At 30.1% G+C, this 22,237-nt stretch overlaps 7 protein-coding genes and 1 non-coding gene across 8 annotated transcripts; 3 read left to right on the forward strand and 5 right to left on the reverse strand.

The window, feature by feature from the left end:
* Positions 1 to 336: 336 nt before the first annotated feature.
* On the forward strand, positions 337 to 5,001 carry SNT1 (Snt1p; the record flags this gene model as incomplete). The annotated part of the gene is made up of 1 exon (XM_064859324.1): positions 337 to 5,001. The coding sequence occupies one exon, from the start codon at positions 337 to 339 to the stop codon at positions 4,999 to 5,001; it is 4,665 nt and encodes a 1,554-aa protein (XP_064713794.1).
* Positions 5,002 to 5,893: 892 nt separating this feature from the next.
* On the forward strand, positions 5,894 to 6,928 carry ELO2 (fatty acid elongase ELO2; the record flags this gene model as incomplete). Its single annotated transcript, XM_064859325.1, has 1 exon — positions 5,894 to 6,928. The coding sequence occupies one exon, from the start codon at positions 5,894 to 5,896 to the stop codon at positions 6,926 to 6,928; it is 1,035 nt and encodes a 344-aa protein (XP_064713795.1).
* Positions 6,929 to 7,286: 358 nt separating this feature from the next.
* On the reverse strand, positions 7,287 to 8,555 carry RRP43 (exosome non-catalytic core subunit RRP43; the record flags this gene model as incomplete). The annotated part of the gene is made up of 1 exon (XM_064859326.1): positions 7,287 to 8,555. The coding sequence occupies one exon, from the start codon at positions 8,553 to 8,555 to the stop codon at positions 7,287 to 7,289; it is 1,269 nt and encodes a 422-aa protein (XP_064713796.1).
* A 452-nt stretch (positions 8,556 to 9,007) lies between these two features.
* RBK1 (putative ribokinase) lies at positions 9,008 to 10,018 on the forward strand (the record flags this gene model as incomplete). The annotated part of the gene is made up of 1 exon (XM_064859327.1): positions 9,008 to 10,018. The coding sequence occupies one exon, from the start codon at positions 9,008 to 9,010 to the stop codon at positions 10,016 to 10,018; it is 1,011 nt and encodes a 336-aa protein (XP_064713797.1).
* A 229-nt stretch (positions 10,019 to 10,247) lies between these two features.
* PHO87 (SPX domain-containing inorganic phosphate transporter) lies at positions 10,248 to 13,037 on the reverse strand (the record flags this gene model as incomplete). The annotated part of the gene is made up of 1 exon (XM_064859328.1): positions 10,248 to 13,037. The coding sequence occupies one exon, from the start codon at positions 13,035 to 13,037 to the stop codon at positions 10,248 to 10,250; it is 2,790 nt and encodes a 929-aa protein (XP_064713798.1).
* A 755-nt stretch (positions 13,038 to 13,792) lies between these two features.
* BUD5 (Ras family guanine nucleotide exchange factor BUD5) lies at positions 13,793 to 17,890 on the reverse strand (the record flags this gene model as incomplete). The annotated part of the gene is made up of 1 exon (XM_064859329.1): positions 13,793 to 17,890. The coding sequence occupies one exon, from the start codon at positions 17,888 to 17,890 to the stop codon at positions 13,793 to 13,795; it is 4,098 nt and encodes a 1,365-aa protein (XP_064713799.1).
* Positions 17,891 to 19,263: 1,373 nt separating this feature from the next.
* Positions 19,264 to 19,358, reverse strand: PWA37_002776. The gene has a single exon. It is a non-coding gene; the product is annotated as a tRNA-Lys (tRNA).
* A 2,088-nt stretch (positions 19,359 to 21,446) lies between these two features.
* On the reverse strand, positions 21,447 to 21,830 carry PWA37_002777 (uncharacterized protein; the record flags this gene model as incomplete). The annotated part of the gene is made up of 1 exon (XM_064859330.1): positions 21,447 to 21,830. One exon carries the CDS (start codon positions 21,828 to 21,830, stop codon positions 21,447 to 21,449), a length of 384 nt encoding a protein of 127 aa, XP_064713800.1.
* Between the last annotated feature and the right edge of the window lie 407 nt (positions 21,831 to 22,237).

Here is a 22,237-nt window from a genome sequence, read left to right on the forward strand (position 1 = left end):
ATGCTAATAAACTAAAAGTGTACTATACCTATTTTTCATTTTATCAAGAAATTATTTATTTATATCATTCTGTGTATACATTACCCAATCAACATATTTTCTGTTTTATTTCAATCATATTTCGACAAGCCATTCAATTTAAGTTTTCTTAAATCTATATAGACCCACACTCTAGAATAGAACAAAACAAATACTGTAATATTATAGAATTAATTTCCTTTTCTTTTTTCTTTTCTATAATTTAATAAAGATATTAAACTTAAGCTGAACAAGGAGTACGGGCACGTTCAAATAAATAAACAAATAATTAAATAAAATAACCATTTCAACCAAAAAATGGGATACCCGCCTCCACCCCGTCACATGAGTGACAAAAAAAGGTATTATTATAATAGTAATCCTAATAGAAGATATGCTCATCCATATGTAAATAACAAATATTCTAAACCATTCAATAACTCAAACACAATCAATAATAATTCCCTTTATTCTAAAGAGGAACATCTACCGAATTCAAGTACATCGATAGGATATTCTGGAAGCAATATACCTGCGCCAAATCTAACACGAAAGTTGTCTTCTCAAAAATTGGATTCTCCTCAACCTACTTCATTCAAAACTGAACGTCCTAGGCAATCTAGATATAGTGGAGCAATAAAAACAACAACAACAACCCCACTCGTTCAAAATTCCTCTAATGTAAACACAAGAACACCTATTTCACGTTATAATGCTGATTCAGAACCATCTACACATGGAAGAGAGTTTTCATTACATTATAGAAACAACAATAGTAACAACAATAATAACAACAATAATAATACTAATAGTGTCACTAATAGCAAACAACACCATTATTCCTCATATAATGAAACAGATTTGAAATTTTCTACACCTGGTAAATCTCGTTTTGAAAGAAATAAATATTCATCAGCTACTTCTTTGTTCACTTATAATAATAATAATAACAGTAGTAGTAATGCTAATAGTGGCAATACTACTAGTAATAATGTTTCTATAAAAAATTCTTCTATAATGAGTCCTATAGCAGTATCTAGTCGATATAACAACTCAGTCTATTCAACGCCTAATACTTCATCGTATCATGCATATCCATCTACTTCAGCTAATAATTACATAGGTAGTAGGTATCGTCCAAGATCAGCTGGATCTTCAGTAAATAGTATACCATTAGCTTCAAGAGACTTTTATTCTACTACTAATAATACTACTAGTAGCAGTGGTCCTACAACCACAACAACCCCTACTAATAATTATACTAAAGACGAGTTTCCTCGTAATATTCCAAAATATAATAAAGATTCTTCCTCAATTCATGATAATAAAAATACCCCAAATTGTCTCAATGAACCCAGTACTCAATGGCACGGTACTAGAACTATAAATGGAACAATGTATCATTCAAAATATTTTCATGAAGATATATTTACTGCAAAGAGCAATATAAGTCAAAGAGGAAGTGAAAAATTAGGTTTAGAAAGGGACACAAACTCTGCTACTCCACCTTTAAGTAGATATAATCCAAATGTGGATTTGTCGGAAGTATCTAAAAGTAAAGAAAATCAAAAAACAGAGTCATTAAAGCAAGAAAAGTCTAAGTCTGAAACCTTTGATACAAACAGAACTATTACAAATGATTCAAAGCTCAAACAGGAAAGACGTAATTCTATTAATAAGATCGACCCTCCTAGTTTAATCCATTCAGTAGCTCAAACTACAAAAGAAGTCGAGAAACAACTGTCCATAGATCATAAAAGAATCGATTTATCTAGAAGAAATAGTGATTTAAATATCTCACATCAACATTCATCTAACACGACAGAGAATGAAATACAAACAAAGAATATATCTAACAGTGTGACCGATTTGACTATAAAAAATGAAGAAACAAATGAAAGGCCCCAATTGAAAACAATGTGGACATCATCAGACTTAAACTTACCTGCTCTTTTGAGTGGACACACAAAAGAAGATCAGGATGCATCTATAAATCAAGAAAGTGATCAAGACATTTCAGAAGAAAAAACTGTCCAACCACCATCTGAGACTGATTATGAATACGTTTGCAATTCCCAATTATTAAAGCCTTCTCTTAAAACTTTACAAGATTATATAGAAACGAAAGCACCTCTACCTAAACCATTAAAACCTCTTCAAGAGTGTATTTTCCCTATGAAAGAGACTGAATTGAAATTATGGACGTTGAAAAACCAAACTAGATCCAAAATTATCCAAGACCAAAAATATTTACTAAAGATGCCAATTTCAAGTCTTAAAGAATATCCCTTTATAACATCTAACTATACACGATACTTATCCTCAGTTAAACCCATTTTAGTACAAATATTATTGACTGTGAAAAAGAAAGAGGTAGTTAAATCACTAATAATAAAGAAGAAGGCAAATGAATTAAAAATAAAATGGGATGAAGAAAACAAGGAACTTTATGAAATTAGTGCTGAATTAAGAAAAAAAGAGATAGAATATAAGAAAGCTCAAGAAGAAAGGAATAAAGAACATGAACAAAATGACAAATATGCAAACCAATCGACTGAATTGCCTGATTTATCCGATATGTCTTCTAATCGTAGAAGAAACAGAGCAGATTTTGTTGATGATACAGAAATGGAAAATGTATTACTTCAAATAGATCCAGAGTATAAACATTTTCAGGCAGCTGCAATTATTCCTCCTCTACATTTAAATCATATTAAAAGAAATGTTGTGCAATTTCAAAACGTAAATAATTTAGTGACTGATAAAGATAAATGGGCTTCCAGAATACTTTCAGATAAGGATGATAATTTTACTGAACATGAACATATACTGTTTACTGAAGGTTATTTAATGTATCCTAAAAAATTTGGTAAAATATCTCATTATATGGGAGGACTAAGAACTCCAGAGGAATGTGTGCTACATTATTATAGAACAAAAAAGAATGTGAACTATAAAGAACTATTGCTACAAAAAAGTAAAAAAAGAAAGGAAAATATCGCCAAACGTCGTAAGAAGAAAGAGAAAGAGCTCGAAACTAGGTCACCTAAAATTACTTCATCATCAACTTTTAATAAGGAGCAAAATTGTATTATACATGGTAGTGATGTTGTATCAGAGGAGACTACAAGTAATTCTGAACAACCTCTAGAAAGTCCATCTTCAAAAGAAGAAACGAAAATGAAGACAGAAGAATCTAAGGATGACAAAACATCTGTTATTGATAGTTCTCAGATTTCTGAAGTTACCAATAATGTGAATGAACATTCTGCACAACAGGATAAAGTATTACTAAATCCAATACCAATAGATAATGATGTTTCTGAACGTAAAAAATCTCAAAATAATGCTGTAAAAAATAAACCAGAAGATATTGGTGATAAGGATGTAATTGCAATTGCATCAGCTGCTGTGAAAACTATTAAAGAAGTTCCTGCATTAGAGAAATTTGATACTTTGGAAGAACCAGAAGACACAACTACTGAAATTACTTCAGTTAGTTTAGAAAATAATGAATTTCAAAATAGAAATAAAAAGCGTACTTATTCAAATTCCATCCTTAACGAAAAATCTATTGACTCAAGAGTTGAACAGATTGAAGGAAACACTACTCAGATCATGGAACACAGAAGTATTTCAAACCCAGGTGTGTCAAAAAAAACAGAAGACACCGTTAGTCTGAATACAGCAAGAAACTCAGACATTTCAATTAAATCAAATGAAAATTTTAGCAAAAAGAAACATAAGTATATGTCAGATCATAAGACTAGTTATTGGAGTGTGAGAGAAGCTCAAATATTTCCAGACTTACTAAGAAGATATGGTTCTCAATGGTCATTAATATCTGAGAATTTGACCACAAAATCTACCACAATGGTTAAGAATTATTATCAGAGAAATGCTGCGCAAAATGGATGGAAAACTATTGTAGAAGAAGCAGATTTTAGAAAAGATAGAGAAAATAATAAGTCATTACAACAAACTCAATTCATGTTGCAACAAAATACTACCAATAACAGTAATAATTCAAACAACGTTAATAACAGTCATCTTCCGATCATATCCAATGGTGTACCAACTCAACAGAAACCTGCTATGCTATTTTTTGATAAACAGAGTAATTCTGCACCATCAATTATTCCACCTAGAAGATCTTCTGTATTTTCCGAGTATAACAAGGATATATTCTCCAACTCTCCACTAGACGAGTTACCAAAGCCAAGATTACCTTCAATACTCTTTCCTAACACCAAGCCTTGCCTTACAAATGAATCTGGTTCAATGGCTAGGAATGAGGGCATAGGCTCTTTTTACTCACTTAATTCACAACAAAATACCCATAGTTCACCTCAAGAAACAACGAGCACAAATACAACCACGACAACCCAATTACCTCGATTATCCTCTTCAGTTTTTGATTTTATGGGTGGTAACACAGAGAAGCGAGACGATGTCGTTCTTCCAAAGAGATATACTATGCCAAATAGTCAAATAGCCACTACATTAGAACCTAGTCTAGGTAAGAATATCTCTACTCTCAATAATAGCATATTACATGGTCAAAGACATGACATTGCATCAAGAGAAAACGATACAATTTTAACTACTGAGTCAAGACGCAATTCTATTACTGCTTTATTGAACCCTATATCTCAACACACAAGGCGTTATGGTACAGGGATCCTATCTTCTTCTTCTGCTAATGAAAGTATGTCACGAACTACCCTAAATAATACAAAAACACAACTTCCATCAATTCAAAACACCACTGCAAGCCATCATAACCAATCACCAACAATCACACTACAGCCAATTAGCAATCTAGTAGGTTCCAATATATATTCTACACAACCTACTACTACTGTTCCATCACTGCAAAATCAAATCCCTGACTTTGCTAATGATCCACTTGCAGCTCTAGCTGCTGTGGCATCTGCCCCAGAGACTCTTGCTTCAATTTTACCTGAATATAAGGAAAAATGAAATACAGAATTTAATTTTGAAACGAACTCATCACACACTTCATTTATCACTACAATATATTTTAGTGTGTGTTTATATATATATATTTCTTATTATTTTTGTAACTTATATAAATAAAAAAATAGATATAAGATTATATATTCAATACAATATGATACAGTAATGATCATTTCATATAGAGCAAGTAACACTTTGAGACGTATCATAAAGATGAATTGTTTCACTATTTTTGGAGAACACAAGTAATGTATGTGTTAGCACATTCTCCATGCTTGATGAACCAGATTTGTATACAACTTAAACAAAAATAAACAAAATAACCAAACAACCAACCAAGAAGCCCTATATTTACAAGGAAAGAAAATAGTAAAGCCTTAGTTTTATGTATTTCGTGTCACACGTTGTTCTCTTTTTTTCTTTTGTTTACAGTTTTTTGTATTCTTGTGTTTCTCGAGCCTTTCGGCCTTTGAAAGATTTACTTGGAGATTTTTTTTGTTTTGTTTTTTTGTTTATTTTTTTTTCGTTTCTTTTCCTTCTCGTTTCTTTTCTTTTCTTTTTTTTTTTTGATAAATTTCTCGAGGCTCAAAGAAAACAAATCGATAAAGATGACGTTGAAAATTGAAATAAAAAAATAAATTATTAATCTACTCCTTCATTATTTGGTATATCAGCTGCAACCCCTTTACAAACTAACTTTGAATTCCTTTCCACAATTTCTAAACTACTAAATACTACTGCCAGTTATTTTCCTCTTCCCTCTTTTAAGTGTTACCAAAAAAAAAAGTCAAATCTTCGATTTGAAGCAGAATAAAACTAGATATATACACAAGTAAACAGATACATATATTCAGCTATTTAGATATAGTGGATAAATTGAAAAAGAAATCTTATAATGGAGGTTATTATTCAAAAATTTGTTGCTCCTGTGTTTGAAGCATACCCACAATTACATGACTATGTTCCTACTATAGAACATCCTTTTTTCAATATTAATCTATGGGATAATTTTGATAAAATTTCTACTTGTTTGACCAGAGGTAAATTTATTCCAAGTCAATTTGAATTTATTCAAGGGCAACTGCCTTTAAGTGATTTGCGTAGTGTCACAATCGCCATTGCTTTATATTATATCATTATCTTTGGTGGTAGAGCACTATTAAAGCCTTTTCAACCATTTAAACTTAATTGTCTTTTCCAAATTCATAATTTATATTTAACTTTTATTTCTTTTATTATTCTAATTTTAATGATTGAACAATTAGTTCCGATGATTGCCAAATATGGTCTTTATTACAGTATTTGTAATATTGGTGCATGGACACAACCAATGGTTACTTTATACTATATGAACTATATTGTAAAGTATATCGAATTCATTGACACATTCTTTTTGGTTCTAAAGCATAAAAAATTGACCTTTTTACATACATATCACCATGGTGCTACTGCCTTATTATGTTACACACAATTAATTGGTACTACCTCTATCTCATGGGTAGTAATATCGTTGAATTTAGGCGTTCATGTCATTATGTATTGGTACTATTTCTTAGCTGCAAGAGGTATTAGAGTTTGGTGGAAAGAATGGGTTACAAGATTTCAAATCATTCAATTTATTCTTGATATTGGATTTATCTATTTTGCTTGTTACCAAAAAGTAGTCCACAATTTTGCACCATTCTTACCACATTGTGGTGACTGTGTTGGCTCTGCTTCAGCTACTTCATCTGGGTTCTTCATTGTTTCATCCTATTTAGTACTATTCATCAGTTTTTACATCAACGTTTACAAGCGTAAAGGTACCAAGACTAGTAGGGTTATTAAACGTGCTCATGGCGGTGTTGCTGCTAAAGTTAATGAGTATGTTAACGTTGATTTAAGCGAAGTTCCAACTCCATCTCCATCTCCAGCTAGAAGAAGAAAGTAATTGACAACAAAAGTTATCGAAACACAACTGTATCACTAAAAAACATTTTGTATAGATATATCAAATAATTTATATACCTCTACCCGTATATATATGTATATAAATCAGTGTTTCTATTGTACATTAGAAAATCTTGAAATATGAACTGCTTTAGAGACATTTAATATCTTCAAATGGGTCCCGTCTTATCTTAATTTTCTTTCTTTCTTTCTTTTAAGTTCAATTTTACTTTTGATTTCACTACATTACTTGTGTACTATTACAGAGTTGCATAAAATATCTGTACTATTCTATTTTATCGAAGATAGTATGTCAATGATAATATGATATTGAAATATTGTTATACACATACATATCACTATTTTATTTCATCCTCCAAGTAACAGGCCCGTTTTTGAGATAATTTTAAAAGTTTTTTCAACATCTCAGGTGTGATCTTTGCATCACCGCCAAATATACTAACATGTTTCAGACCTCCCTCAGAATTAGATATTACAGATATAGTCGAATTCACACTATTTTCTTCAGCTTCAGTGTCAAGATCAGCAAGTAGTACACTTTCAATAGCATCCATATCAATATCTTCATCACTGTTTTCTTCAGTTATTTTAGCTTCTGGATCCAAATTAATGATACCATAATTTGAAGCATATGCAATATTTTCAGAATGCAGTCTCAATGAATACTGTTGGCATGGGTCTGATAAAATTTCATATGTCTCTCTAATAGTAGCATTTCTACCCTTTGTCCTTATAGTCATCTTCAGATCAGTGGCACGTTCGTCTACAAATGCTCTTGGTAATTGAACAGATTGCAATGCATACATAAGTGAATTCCAGCATAGATCAAACACAGGTCCAGTACGACTGAAAACTTTGATTTTAGCATACAATAAATATGACCATTTTTTACTAATTTGGAATACATTATCTGGCAGAGTTGAATTATCTGATGAGTCAGGATATATAACCTTAGCATTTCCATTATTATTATCTGTTATTCTAATGCCTGGTTGGACTTTCAAAGCTTCCTTTGGTAATATCTTGGAATATAACACGTAATCATATAATCTTTGTGATAAAGCCATCTCCTCATCAGTACATGCTCCTGCCCTACCTCTTTCTACCTCTACTACAGGATATATAGATGTGTAATTAGACAGATCCGTGCTTTTAATATCATCCACACCAATAAGTTCATTTTCCATATTTTTATATACTACGGAATCCTCAATAATACCACCAGTGATAGTAGTTACAACAAATGTATCACCACATTTCAACACATTAGAACCAATTATATTGTTATCTTTATGTTCCTTACCATATCTAGATAGAAAATCCTCATTCAATTGAATTTCTCTAAACTCTTCAAACCCTTTCACAGATGGACGGAAACCTAATGATAGATGTTTTTGTAAAGATAGTTCTGGGGAAATACGAGCTAAAACTTCCGGAGTGAAACTCACTGGATGAATATCAATTGTTTTTTCAAGGTCATTAGACATCTCTAAATTTTTTTTTAATGTTGTCCTGTCTTTTGGAAAATAAACCAGTTTAGTACAGGATATATTTATGAGTTCACATACTTGTATATATCCTTGCATATAATTAAATAAAAAACACATATTGTCAAGATAGACCCTTCTTGAATAGCTCTAATGGATTGTCTCTAATATACTCTTTCTCATTATTCTTTATCCAAAAATTTTCCATATTTCTGAATTTTCCAAAATAGTCTCAATATTCTCCAAAAAGGCTGCCATTCCTAATTGGGAAATTTATAATCAGAACAGTAAAATCTTCAAATTAGTGGAAGTCTATATGATCTTCGCAACAAAAACCTCGAGAATTTGAATGAATAATAGCGAATAGATATCAAACCATCTATAAATCGAGTAGTTGGGCCCCATTAATAATTGAAAAATAAGTTGTAAAACTTATATATAAGAATATTTATTAAGGTAATAATGTTTTATTTTTCGTAACACTGAATCATTCACGTAATTGTCTTAGACTGATCCTAAAATCTCAAAAAAGCAAAGACAAGAACAGAAAACAAAATCATATTTTATTAAAAATGAGTATATCTATAGTTGGGTCATTAAATTATGATTTAGTTACCTATGCAGACTCGATTCCAGCGCCAGGAGAAACAATTCGTGCAAATAGTTTTCAAACCCATACAGGGGGTAAAGGGTTAAATCAAGCTATAGCAATTGCAAAATTGAAAAGACCTGATTCATTCTATGACGTTCGTATGATAGGTACTGTTGGAAAGGATAGTTTTGGGTTTGAATTAATACATATTTTACAAGAACATCATGTAGATGTCTCACAAGTGGTCATACATCCTACTGAGAAAACAGGTGTTGCCATCATTCTAGTAGAAAAAAAGACAGGTCAAAATAGAATATTAATTACTGCAGGTGCCAATGGGGAAAGTGTATATAATGACGATCAGTTAGAAGCTATCTTTCCAAAAACTTTGAAAAATAATAATGAGGATAGACATATGGCTGTATTTCAACAAGAGATACCAGATCCATGTTCTATTATGAAATGGTTAAAAAGGGAAAGAAAAAATTATGATATTGTGTTCAACCCATCTCCTTTCAAAAGTATAGAAATAGATAATTGGAATCTAATAGACATTTTAATAGTAAATGAAGTTGAATCTTTACAAATTATTGAATCAGTGTTAGAAAACAATATAGTTGCGGAAATTAAAAAAGAAATAAGAGCAAATTTTATGAAGGGTTATGAGGAGATATGTAAAGTACTTCAAAAGAAATGTGTCAACCCTAAAGGCCCTGGTATTGTTATTATTACATTGGGTGCTAAAGGTGTTTTATTTTTGTCTAAAGAACAACGAGAAGTTAAATTTAGAGAACCTGTTAAGAATATTAAGGTTATTGACACAACCGGTGCAGGTGACACATTTTTAGGTGCTTTTATCACCCAGTATTATCAAAGTATCGATATTACAAAAGCAATTGAATTCAGTACTAAAGCTAGTTCTTTGACTATCCAAAACCCAGGCGCTTCCGAAAGTATTGTAACGTATAATGAAGTTATTCAGATCTCTTAATAATTTACAGAATGTGTTAGTTTGTTCGTACTATATAATATTTATGTATATATTAAAATATATTTCATATTTGTAAAAAAATACTTACGTTATATAGAATAAACACGGTTGGTTCAATGAAAAGACATACATCTATCACAATATTTATTTGTTTAATATACAACTATTTAATAATAGTATATACGTAGTGAAAATATATACTTATACATAAAAGAATTATTACAAAAATTTAAGGACCACTTGAGACAGTTGATGGCGTATCTTTAACAATAGAAATCATTATACCATATCCCATAGTTATAATACAAACGAACGCAAATAATGACGCAGGAACACCTCTAGTTAAAAATGTTAGCACATCCAAGTATCTATTTCCTTTTTTATCAGTTAAAGAAATTGCAGTGACATTAGGAAAACCTGATGATGCTAGACCCATACCACATGATGCTAATAATGCACAGCCAAAAACAAGTACAGGTGCAGCTTTTGGACTATCAAGATTTTCTCCCACTTCTTGGACTAATGGGACTATAATAATGGCGGAAACAGTGTGCGAAACAAATGTTCCTACAACTAACATCAAAATTCCAAAAATACATAAAATTGCTAGCAATTCATCATGCTCAATTCTTCTTTGTAGTGCTCTTGCAATAGTTGTTAATAATCCTGAAGATGAAACCGCATCACCCAATGCTATACCTCCCATAGCCAAAATGACAATCTGCCATGGGAAATTATTAATGTCCTTTGTTGTCAATATTCCTGTTCCAAAAAATAAGACAATTGGTAAAATTGCAATCTGACCTGACGAGCCAAATGCTGCTTCTATTTTAGACTCTACACACCATAACAAAATAGTACCTATAGAAACAACAATAACATACCATTGTTTTATAGTTAATTTTGTTCTGATTGGAGTAAACTTTTCTAACTTGGTAGTGTTAATTTTAAACGTTGTGCACATTAGCCCCCATGAACACAATGTAGCCAAAATACCACAGGGTAGTGCAACAGCAAAAAACTGACCCCAACCAATGCCATATGGCTTCAAATAATTCATAGAAATAATATTTTGTGGAGAGGATATTGGCGATGCCATTCCCCCAATATCTGCAGCCAATGCGACACCCATGACCAATGCCTTTGCGAATGGGGTATCGCTATCCAATGGATCGAGCAATGGTGTTAATAACGAGTATGTTAACACAGGGGAAGCGACATTAGATATCCACATAGATAAGAAAAACACAACAGCCATTGCCATTAGGATAACATTTCTTGGTTTTGTACCTGCAGCTGACAATAGCCAAGAGGCTATGATTCTTGCAATATCATACTGAGATAAAGCTTCCCCTAAAGTAAAACCTGCCAATAAGATCATAATTGTAGAAGACCACATTGATGCGAATATTTCAGATGAAGCAGCTGCTGCACCCATCGTCTTTCCATCTTTATCTTTTAACACCTTAAATAAGACAGTTAATAATGGAACTAAAAAGGCTGTAATATGCAATGGTATAGCCTCTGATGCCCATAAGAAAGCAACACATTCAACTAAGGCCATACAACGACCCTCGATTCTATCATTAAATGTTTTCACTCCTAATAATATACCAGTAAATGTAATAATAAATGCAAGCTTAGCAGCTTTCTTAGTGAAAAGAAATTTAGGTACACCAACACGCGAAATATGAATAAATTTCCATTCTATTGGCTTTGAAAGTTCCCATAAATAAAAATCAAGATTTAATTTCTCCCGTTTCTCATTATTCTCTTTTTCAATTATATCCAGATCAGGTCTAATCTGTTCATTTGCTGAAACTAAACCCAACATATCTTTCCAAGTTTTACTCCTTTCCCATACAATATGATCATGTAAAAATGATTTTAATTCTTTTTTGCAATTATCTAAATTATCAGATTGGTCAGTTATCAGTGCGTAGAATTCCACTAAAAGCTGGATTCGTTGATTCAAAGCGTTAAGAGTAGATATCTTAAATGTATATATATCTTTGAAAAATATCCCAGTATCTATCAGTTCAGATCTTGTAGACATATGTAATACCTTATCAAACTTTTTTGTGATCTTACTGAAACCAATACTGTTCAATTCAATAAATGATTTCAATTGACAAAGATCAATATAAAGATAAATAATAGATTGTTTTAAAATGGATTTTTTCTGTGATTTTATATTTACTTGAGAATAGGTTAACAAAGCACTATTCTCCTGGATACCATCAATTTCATATTCCACTTCTTCATCCTCATCAAAGTCTTCTTCTGACAAATCAAATCGATTTCGAAGTTCATTATCCTCATGAGATAATTTAATGTTAAAAGAGTTGGTTGATCTTCGCTTATTATTATTATTCAATAATTTTAGTTTAATAGTTTCTATATCTGATGTATTAGAGTCAAGCTGAGAGGCAATCTGTTCAAAAGAAATTATATTTTCTGCTTCTAAATCACTCAACAGGGAGTCAAACTTTTCATAGAATTTAGCTTCCATTCTTTTATAGAAATCATCAATTTTCATTCTCTCATCTATTAAGTTTATTAAGAATACATCATAAGAGTTATTACTCGTATTTAGTTCATTTGACTGAGAAGATACAGAACTATCATTTATCTTTGACTTTAACTTAGCGGAAAAGATATTTTTCACTGGATTATCTAATTTGTTTATATTGAAAGAGATATCATCCAGCTCAATAGTTTCTTCCACCTCTGTAGTTTTATCAATTTTTTCTGAAGAGTATGCTTTATTTTTAGATTTGAAAAATGTACTCTTGATCTTAGAAGTTAAGTCCTTCACTGAAGCTGCTTTGGTTATTTCTGTTCCTTTAGGAGTCTCCTCAAGCCCATTTAGTTCATTGAGGGTTGATGTATTATCAACAGAATGATTTAATTCATCTGATTGTAAAGTATAGATAAGATTTTTTAATGCCACATAGTCAATGTAGTGATTTTGCCATTCCGGAACTGCATTATATTTTAAAAAATGAGAGAATCTCATGCTTTATTTATATTTGATATTTTATTGCAAAAATACAACAATGAAGTAGCGTTTCTAATATTAGGTAGTAAGGTTACTCTAAGAGTTATTCTTTGTAAAATGAAAAGTTATGTTTAAAAAAATAATGGTAAAAAATTAAGGGATAATTTTTATAATTATCAGTTATTCTAATTTTGCTGTTATTAAAACTATAGTTGTTACAAAAGAATAATGATTCAATGTTGTAACTTTAATTACTAGAAGGACCCAAGTCAAATAATGAAGATGCAATATACAATGATTCCTTTTTCACCAGAAATCTCTTGCAGTCATTTTTCTGTCAATAGGATCTCTGTAATATTTGCGTGTTTTTCTAAATTTCAATGTTTACCTTTTGAAATATTTAATATGAGCCGATATTTTTATTCAGCCTCACTTAAAATATTCACATTCGTAATGAAGCAAATGTTTAACACTGAGCCCTGCATTACTGTTTTACTTGCATTAGAAGTATATTCAATATTATGTAGAAGATTATAAAATATCTTTTTAAAAAGATATTGTGTTTTTTAAAGAAAGAATATAAATGGAAAAAATCTTTTTATTAATATACACTGAATAATGTTGAATATTCACAAGTTGTCACGTTTTTAAAAACTGCAAAAAGATAAGAATAAATATTATATTGTTACATTTATCTTTTTTTGCAGATTATTTATATGTTAGTATTTATATTATATGTTTTGTTTTTTATTATATAATAATTGAAAATATATTTAATGTCCTTGGTTTCTTGGAGTGATATGCAGACTTTGTTTGTAACCTCTTTCTGAATCGTGTTCATAGTATTTATTTACCTTCCAAAATTCAAAAATAATAAACTCTTGTAAATTAGCAATATCGGTTATGACATCTGTGTCGATTGAAAGATTTTCAGCAACTTGAAAAAAGGAATTCCTTTTATCCAAACTGTCTAAAGATGACTGACTATAACCCACTTGAAAGAATTGAAGGTTACTGATGATTTTTGTCATTCTTATATATTTATCCACATTGACCAATTTATTTGGTCTAAATGAATGTGGATCCTTAAAACTTGGATTTCCATCGTCCAAAAATGTAAGATCTTGTAAGTAGAGATTAACAAAGGGCACAACTGGCAATGGAGACTTAGAATACAGATGGTCTTTAGTTATTGAATTTAATTTAGTTCTATAAACTTTAAAATTATGATTTGGATGAACAATTCGTACCAAATAATCAAACAATGTGGAATCCTTTTTATCTAAGGCATTCCATATTGAATGTAGCCTTTCAATAGAATGATTTTGTAATGAAGCCATAATAGTTGCAACAGAGTTAAAGTTTCTAAAGTAGGCACATGATAATGCGATTCTTAACCAGGTTTGTAACCTATAAACTCTTTGGATTAAAGAAAGATATGGAGCACATATGGTTTCTGTAACATAGTTAGATAATTGATTACTAAAGTTCAAAATTGCTACAATATTTGGTGAAAAGTTCGGTTCTTTATAATGAACTAATTCCATGGGTTGAATTCTTAGAAATAAAGCAGATTCTAAAGCAGTTAGTTGTTTAGCTAATTCTAAAGGATGTATATCTGTTAGCCCAAACGATGGCTTATTAAATTGTTCTACTAAAAAGTTTGTTGAAACATCAACGGTCTTTAGCTTTCTCCAAAGTTCCAAAGAATCACCCACTTCATAGGCTTCACTATTGCTATCAACTGTAATTTTAGTCACTGTTTCATAAAACATAATTGATTTTTTAGTCTTCTCTATCTCTTCGTCAGAGAGCAAGGATGATTCCCCCACTTCAAGTTGTGGTAATAACAAGGATTTGCTATTTTTGCTACTATTAGATTTTGTTCTTGTTAAACCATATTGATTGATTATTCTATCATCAAGGGAAAAAACCGATGATCTGAGGCTATTAATAGAAGAAGTTTCCGATATAACAGATAATACTTTTGGACATATTGTTGATGTAGTCTTTAATTGATGGAAAACAAGTAAATCATTGGTTTTCGTAGCAGTATTTGTCAGAATGTTAAACAATCTGCAAGCAACCTCAATAAGAGCTTTAGATTCGATCGGTAAATAACTAGATACTATTTCATTAAAAAAATTTACCATAGATGGCAAAATATCGTAGTCCTGAAATTCCCAATAGCTTTCCATCCATTTTTGAAATATAGAACATACTAATCTTCTTCTTGTTTTCAATCGAGAAGCTTTTGAAGAGTAGATACCATTCCCTCGTTCTGTATCATATTGTGACGACTTATTAATAATATCAAATCGTGTAATCAGTTCATCCACCAAATCGACTATATTACCAAATTTTCTAAAATGTAGTAGAAATGAAGCAATTAATAAATCATCAGGCTTGTCTAATTCATCAGTGAGCTTGAGAACAAAAGCTCTGAAGGAAGCACCAACCAAAGCACCATTATTGTCAAATAAGATTTCCTTTTGTATTATTTCAGTGTAGTTTATAGGTAACAAAGAAGTATTATCTTCTTCTGTTTGACAATCAATATCCAGTTTAAATTTATCAAATACAGAGTTTCTACTGAATTCTTTTTCATTTTCGTCTAATGGATTATCCAAAAATATGTTATTAACTATTTTACTTTTTTTGATAGGATGTATTGAAGAAAATCTGGCTAACCGACCAAGTTTCCCCTTTGCATTTAATATTAGTTGATTATAATTGTTTGAATAACCGCATTTTTTAACAAAATCCTCAGGTGTAACTGTTAAATATGAAAAATCTAGATACTCTCTATCATCACCAAGTTTAAAATTACCAATTAATCTTATGTAGCTGTTACAACCAAAAACTACATTTTTGATTAAAGGAGCCATTTGTGAAATAATCCTAATTAGATTTTTTTCTTCAGAGGTGTACACATATGAAAAGAAATGTTGAGGTTTTAGGGATTCTTTAGAAGAATAGAAATGTTCATCTTCAGTTAGTACTTTTGTCACTAATATCTTGACACAAGAAACTAATTCAGAAACCAAAGATAACAGGGGATCTAAATTTGAATCTAATGTACTTTCATAAGCATATTTATATTTTTGTTGAATAATATAGGAACATGATTTGCTAATGTATAGTAACTCCCTTAGAAGTATAATAATCTGATGTACAATAAGTTCTAAAGATTCATAACCAGCAGAACTATGTTGTATAATATCTAATCTACCTAGTATAATACCAATATATGTAAATAAAATGTTGTAAATTTCACCTAGTCGTTCCATGGCATGAGGTGGTGTTTTTAAATGCTTATTTTCAGAAATTATATCGTTCTGTGTGTCATTATGAAAGATATTGTTAACTTGATTATATATATGAACATTATGTTGGTTAATTATATGTAATTTTTCATTTCCCCATGAAGCATAAAATGCAAATGCCTTTTCTATCACAGTGTATAGTAATATTACTATTGTGCTTACATTTTTTGGTGAATGACTGTTTTTATAGTGATCTGCTTTTATCATTAAATTATACCATTCTGCTAAAAGTTTTTTTCTAGTTTTTTTGATATCCAAATAGTTTTTTACTAAGTCATCTGATCGTGAGACACACTCAGTAAGTTGCAGTAGTTTTTTCACACCATCTCTAATATCATTGATGAGATCAATTTTCAGAATCTTATTAGTTTCTGCTTGTCTTTCAAAATCCACCAAAAATTTAGCAGAAGCAGTCAGTAATGATTCTAATGGTATTCTTGAGGATATGTAGTTGTAAGTTTGTTTAATCGCATCGGTATTTTTATCTATGTTTAACTCTGGTTGCAAAACATCAGTAAAGTAATTCAAAGGAACCCAACCTCTTTTTTGCTGATTAATCAAAGTTACTTCACCCCATCCAGATTCATCTGCTACATGGATAAACGCAACATCATTTTTTTCAAAAGAAAGACATATTTGTATGTCTTCTTCAGCTTCTAAAGTTTCTGCATTGAATCCATGCAGTGCAATTATAAAAAGATATGCGTAATTATTGAAGTTAAAAATATACTGGTCTTTAGATATCTCATTGTCTGCAAAAACTGTACTTTCTTGTATTCTATTTGATAAATCTAATGTATCAAATGTAATTGTGTTAATCGTATTTTCAGAAAGTAAAGAATCATCATTTTGCTTGTGAGAACTTTGAATGGTTTTTGTCTTAATATACTTTTTTTGTTTATTGTTTTTGTTAGTTTTATCATATACAAAATCTTCTGAGTTGATAAGTCTTGACGCTCTAATGGCTTTTCTAGGTGATGAATATTTAATATGTAATATATTTTTTGATTCTGTGGACGACGTTTGATTAACATTTGTTGTACTTTTCATTAGCAAATTTTTACTTAATTCTGTATTATCGTGTACACTTTCTTGCTGGAAAGTGAGTGTATGTGGTGAATCAAATTTAGGTGTAGTAAAATTAGTATCGTAATGTAAATCATTTTGGTTGTGTGTTTGTTGTAATGTTGTAGTGCTATTATTATTTTCAGTTAATGATGCAAAAACGTTTTTTTTTGGTTTCTCATCAATGGAAGACCCCTCTATATGGAATTCAGAAGTAGCTGTAACGAATGATTCAACAGTGGAGTTTGACGTTGAATTAGACATGTAGTTTTCATAGGGAATCTGTTTTTGTTTGGATGTTTTCTTCGAATGTAAATTAGTTTGTGGGGAAGTTATGGGATATAATTTATTATGATGTGTTGGAGAGTCATAGTATACTAATGATTTAGTTGGTGAGATTGTAATATTTTCTATATTGAAATTAAAATTATCTTCTTCTTTAGATGAGAGCGAATTCGTAGAAAAAAAGTCATCATTCATTTGAAAGTGTAATGGATCAAAATTTTTTTAGAAAAGGATAAGTTATGGAATTTGTGGTCGAAGATATGTCGTAACTCGATAGTTTCTACTTTTTCATTAATTTTAGATCAACAATTATTGCATTCATAAATAGAAAATATGCTAGATCATTGGTTTTTCAGAAGAAATTGTTTTTATTTTTTATTTTTTTTTTTTGATAATTTTGGTGTATTTTTTATTTTTCTAATGAAATTATCTTCGAAGTTTTGGAAATTTTGCGGAATTTAAATCACTTTAACATAACTTTTTATAGAAATATCATATAAATTTAAGTAATTCTTACAAGTAAATGTGCGTGGGCAATACAAACAAATATGTTAATTCAGTTTTTATGACCAGTAAACATTCCAAACATTGTGATAGAGAAGAAACTAATTAGAAGTTCTATCTAGTTTATATGTTATATTTAACTTTGTCAATATTGGTTTACATTTTTAGGCAAGTAAAAAGATATATCTTTAGTAAGCCTGCAATGTTGAATTTATCTGAAAATGTACAATAGTGGTTGGTCTTTTAAACTTCTTAGTTATAATGTTTTTGTTTCACATATTTACTAATTTTACAGGTGTAGATAACTCTATGAAGACAATAGTCTACATAAAATATCCTTTTTTGATGTTTTCTCTATGAACATAATGAAAGATTGGTTGTTGTAGCTTAGAATTTAGAAGATACTTATAATTGTAACATATTTGGTTGTGTGAGATATATTATTTTGATACCAGAATATTATGCTTTGCAAAATGTTTAGTCGATAACGATGGTGTTGTTTTTTTTGTTTATAAATATACAAATATTTGTGTGCGTGTGTATGCTAGTTACTGTTTGTGTAGAATATGGTTTATGTGTTATATATAATCAACCAAGCAAGCTATATTTATCTATTTTAGTTTCTAGAAGAGTATATCTCTCGAAATAGGGTTTTCATCCATTACATCGTTGTAATATCCCTAATATAACTGTTTAGGGTTTGTTTAGAAAAATGAGGGTCGACGATATTTTTCTAAACTTTCCTTTTGCAAAATTTTACAAACATAGATAAAAACAGGAGTAACCAACATAAGTACAAGAGAGCAACCAAGAAGATCAAACAACGAACAGGAAACTAAGGATTACATAGGTTTAGATATAGTATATAAGTGTATACTATTAGGTTATCTTAGATTAGAGATATAGATATATAGATATATGGGAATATTACATCTAGAGATATAGAAAGAATCTATATCTTATATCTATCCAAGTGAAATATTATTGAGATTTCAACAAAATTAACTGTTATCAGAAATACATAACCTCAGCGTTATTACAGATAAAAAAATAAAAAAAGAGGACTCCTCATAGGGGGCTCGAACCCCTGACATTTCGGTTGTCCTTGCCTAAACATAAGTTTAAAAGCCGAACGCTCTACCAACTGAGCTAACAAGGATGAGTTCTCACAGCCCCTGTTGTGGAATAGAATAGTTATAACCATCAAGATTACATAAGATCCTGAATGAATCTAGAACCAATTAGTGTATTAGTAAGCCATACATGTGCTACAACATTAGATGCTGCATAATAAAAAGATTGGATTACATAAGACCTTGGCAAATCTAGAATTTACCTATTGTTTTAGTAAGTCCCACGTGTATTACTAATCACCATGATTAGAGAATTGGGATGCAGTTCTAATCCAGTAGTGCACCTAAATTAATATAATAAATTTTAGGGTTGAATCAGTCAAGTCATTAATGTAGTAACCTGAATAATCGATCGAGCTCCAGAAAACATATAAAAGGACAACGTTTTCTGGAGATAAAAGATCATCTTCCATAACCGTTTCTTGTAAATAATTTATATATTATATATGAAAAAAAGAGAACAACAAGCAAGTAACAAGTCAAGTAACTTCGAATAAGTACATTAGCTCGATATAAGCCGCTTAATATATAAGACCGTTTTAGTAATTATACTATCGACTATAGTTGATTACTGTCTCGATTATTTGAATTACTATTAATATTATTTGCGCTTCCCTGGAATACACAAAGAACTTCACCACACCATACTACAACACAGCCCCTTCGTAGAATAAAGAAGTTATTAACATCAAGATTACATAAGATCCTGAATGAATTTGAAACTGTTTATTGTTTTAATAAGTCATACACGTGCTACAACATTAGATGCTGCATAACAAAAAGATTAGTTCCACTAATATTACATAAGCTTTTGGTAAATCTAGAACTTACCTATTGTTTTAATAAGTCACACGTGTATTACTAATAACCACAATTAGAGAATTGGGGTGCAGTTACTAATTCACTAGTGTACCCGAATTACTGTAATAAATTTTAGGGTTTGAATCAGTCAGATCATTAATGTACTAATCTGAATAATCGATCGAGCTCCAGAAAACATATAAAAGGACAACGTTTTCTGGAGATAAAAGATCATCTTCCATAACCGTTTCTTGTAAATAATTTATATATCATGTATAACAAAAGAGATTAACAAGCAAGTAACAAGTTAAGTAACTCTGAATAAATATATTAGCTCGATATAAGTTGCTCAATATATAAGACTGTTTTAGTAATTATATTATCAACTATAGTTGATTATTGTCTCGATTATTTGAATAACTGTTAATATTATTCGGGGAAGCGCTAGAAATATCAAACGGATAATTTATTAATAATCGAGACAATAATTGATACAATCAGTAATGCAATTATTAATACGGTCTTATATATTAACGGCTATATCGAGCTTATATAATTATACTATTTGCTTATTGTATTCTGCGTTCGATGTTCATCGGTTGTTCGTTGGTTGTTCGTTTTTGTTTGAATTTGGTACCCTTAGCGTCCATGGTAATGGTAGACATCATTAAGTCATAGATGCTTATTTTGTTTTGTACTAAATACATGCATATACTTATTATATAGTGTACACAGTATAAATTCTTTTATTTACTTTGACTTTTCTTTTAAGTGTTTGATTTCTCTTCAAATCTCTAAAAGACATATTTGGTGACAAATAAAATGTCTTCCTGATATTATGGTACATCCGTGCACCACATAATATACAGAAAAACTAATTAAAAATAATTCTTATGGAAATGACAGTAATAAACTCTCATGTTCTAAGAACTATTTATAGTATTTTTATTATATCCCATTGTGGTAGCAATGCATCATTCTATTTCCATAATAAATTGGATTTCTTCTAACAACGAATATTTGTACGATTGATGTTTTGTCCATTTTGAGGCAGGATTGAATTGTATATATTGAAATACTATTAGGTTTGTCTTTATAGTAATAACAGTTTTTTTTAATTGTCACTCTGTTCTAGTGGTTATTTTTGGATTTGATAGAAAAGTGAATTTTTTTTCATAGTTTTTTAGATATTTTTGTATGAAAAATTATAATTGTAAACAAAGTTTTGTTTATTTTTTTCAGAAACATACATTAAACGTTAATGGTTTTAGTTTTTTTAATAGGGTTGGTACAATGTATATTTATGTTACAAACTATTTACCATGAATTATGTTTGTTAAAATGATATACTCTGATAGCTTGTCATGTTCCTGTTTGAGACGTTCTTCGTTACCTTCTCTTTCATAGTTTATCACTTTATTTAATTTTTTTAATTTATTGGTTTCAATAATTTGTTTTTGATTTTGATCATCTTCTATTATGGAATTTGTAGAAATCAAATAAGGTTGTAAAGTGTCGTTAAGTATCTCTTTTCCCAAAAGGTTTCGTCCCTGGATGTATATTGATAAATATTTGTCGTTAAGGTCCTTATCTGTAAGTAGATCGTTAAATTCGGTTGTTTTAGTATTGTTATCGGTTTTGCATGGCACAAAATGAAGTGTAAATGTTGATCTTTCTGAAGTATTTTTTCCATCCATTTGTTTTTTGAAAGCAATGGTTATTATAAAATCGAAGCGCTAGTTCTTGTGTTGTGAAATATTAATGATGTAGTGTTGAAGGTTGAATGCATTAGAATGATTATAGCGTTATTGTAATTCAGTTAGTTGCCAATTGTAGGTGCTAGCGTAAAATTTTGAAAAGGTTTTGTCAAGAGATTATTCTTACGCGTTTTTTTTTGATTTTTTTTCAGAGACATGTATATTGTTTCTTTAATGGGAGATTTTGCAGTTTCGAAAATTTGAAAGAATTACCTAAACAGGTAATTCTTGTAAAAATATGAAACAGCGTTCTTATATTTTTTTTTTGGATTTGTTGGAAGTAAAATCTCGGGGCACGAAAGATGTGAAAAATTTGGACGCTGATAAAAAAATATTTTCTTGTTGCT

This window comes from Arxiozyma heterogenica (genome assembly GCF_036370985.1).
Source record: "Arxiozyma heterogenica strain weizmannii chromosome Unknown scaffold_22, whole genome shotgun sequence".
NCBI classification, from domain to species: Eukaryota; Fungi; Ascomycota; class Saccharomycetes; order Saccharomycetales; family Saccharomycetaceae; genus Arxiozyma; species Arxiozyma heterogenica.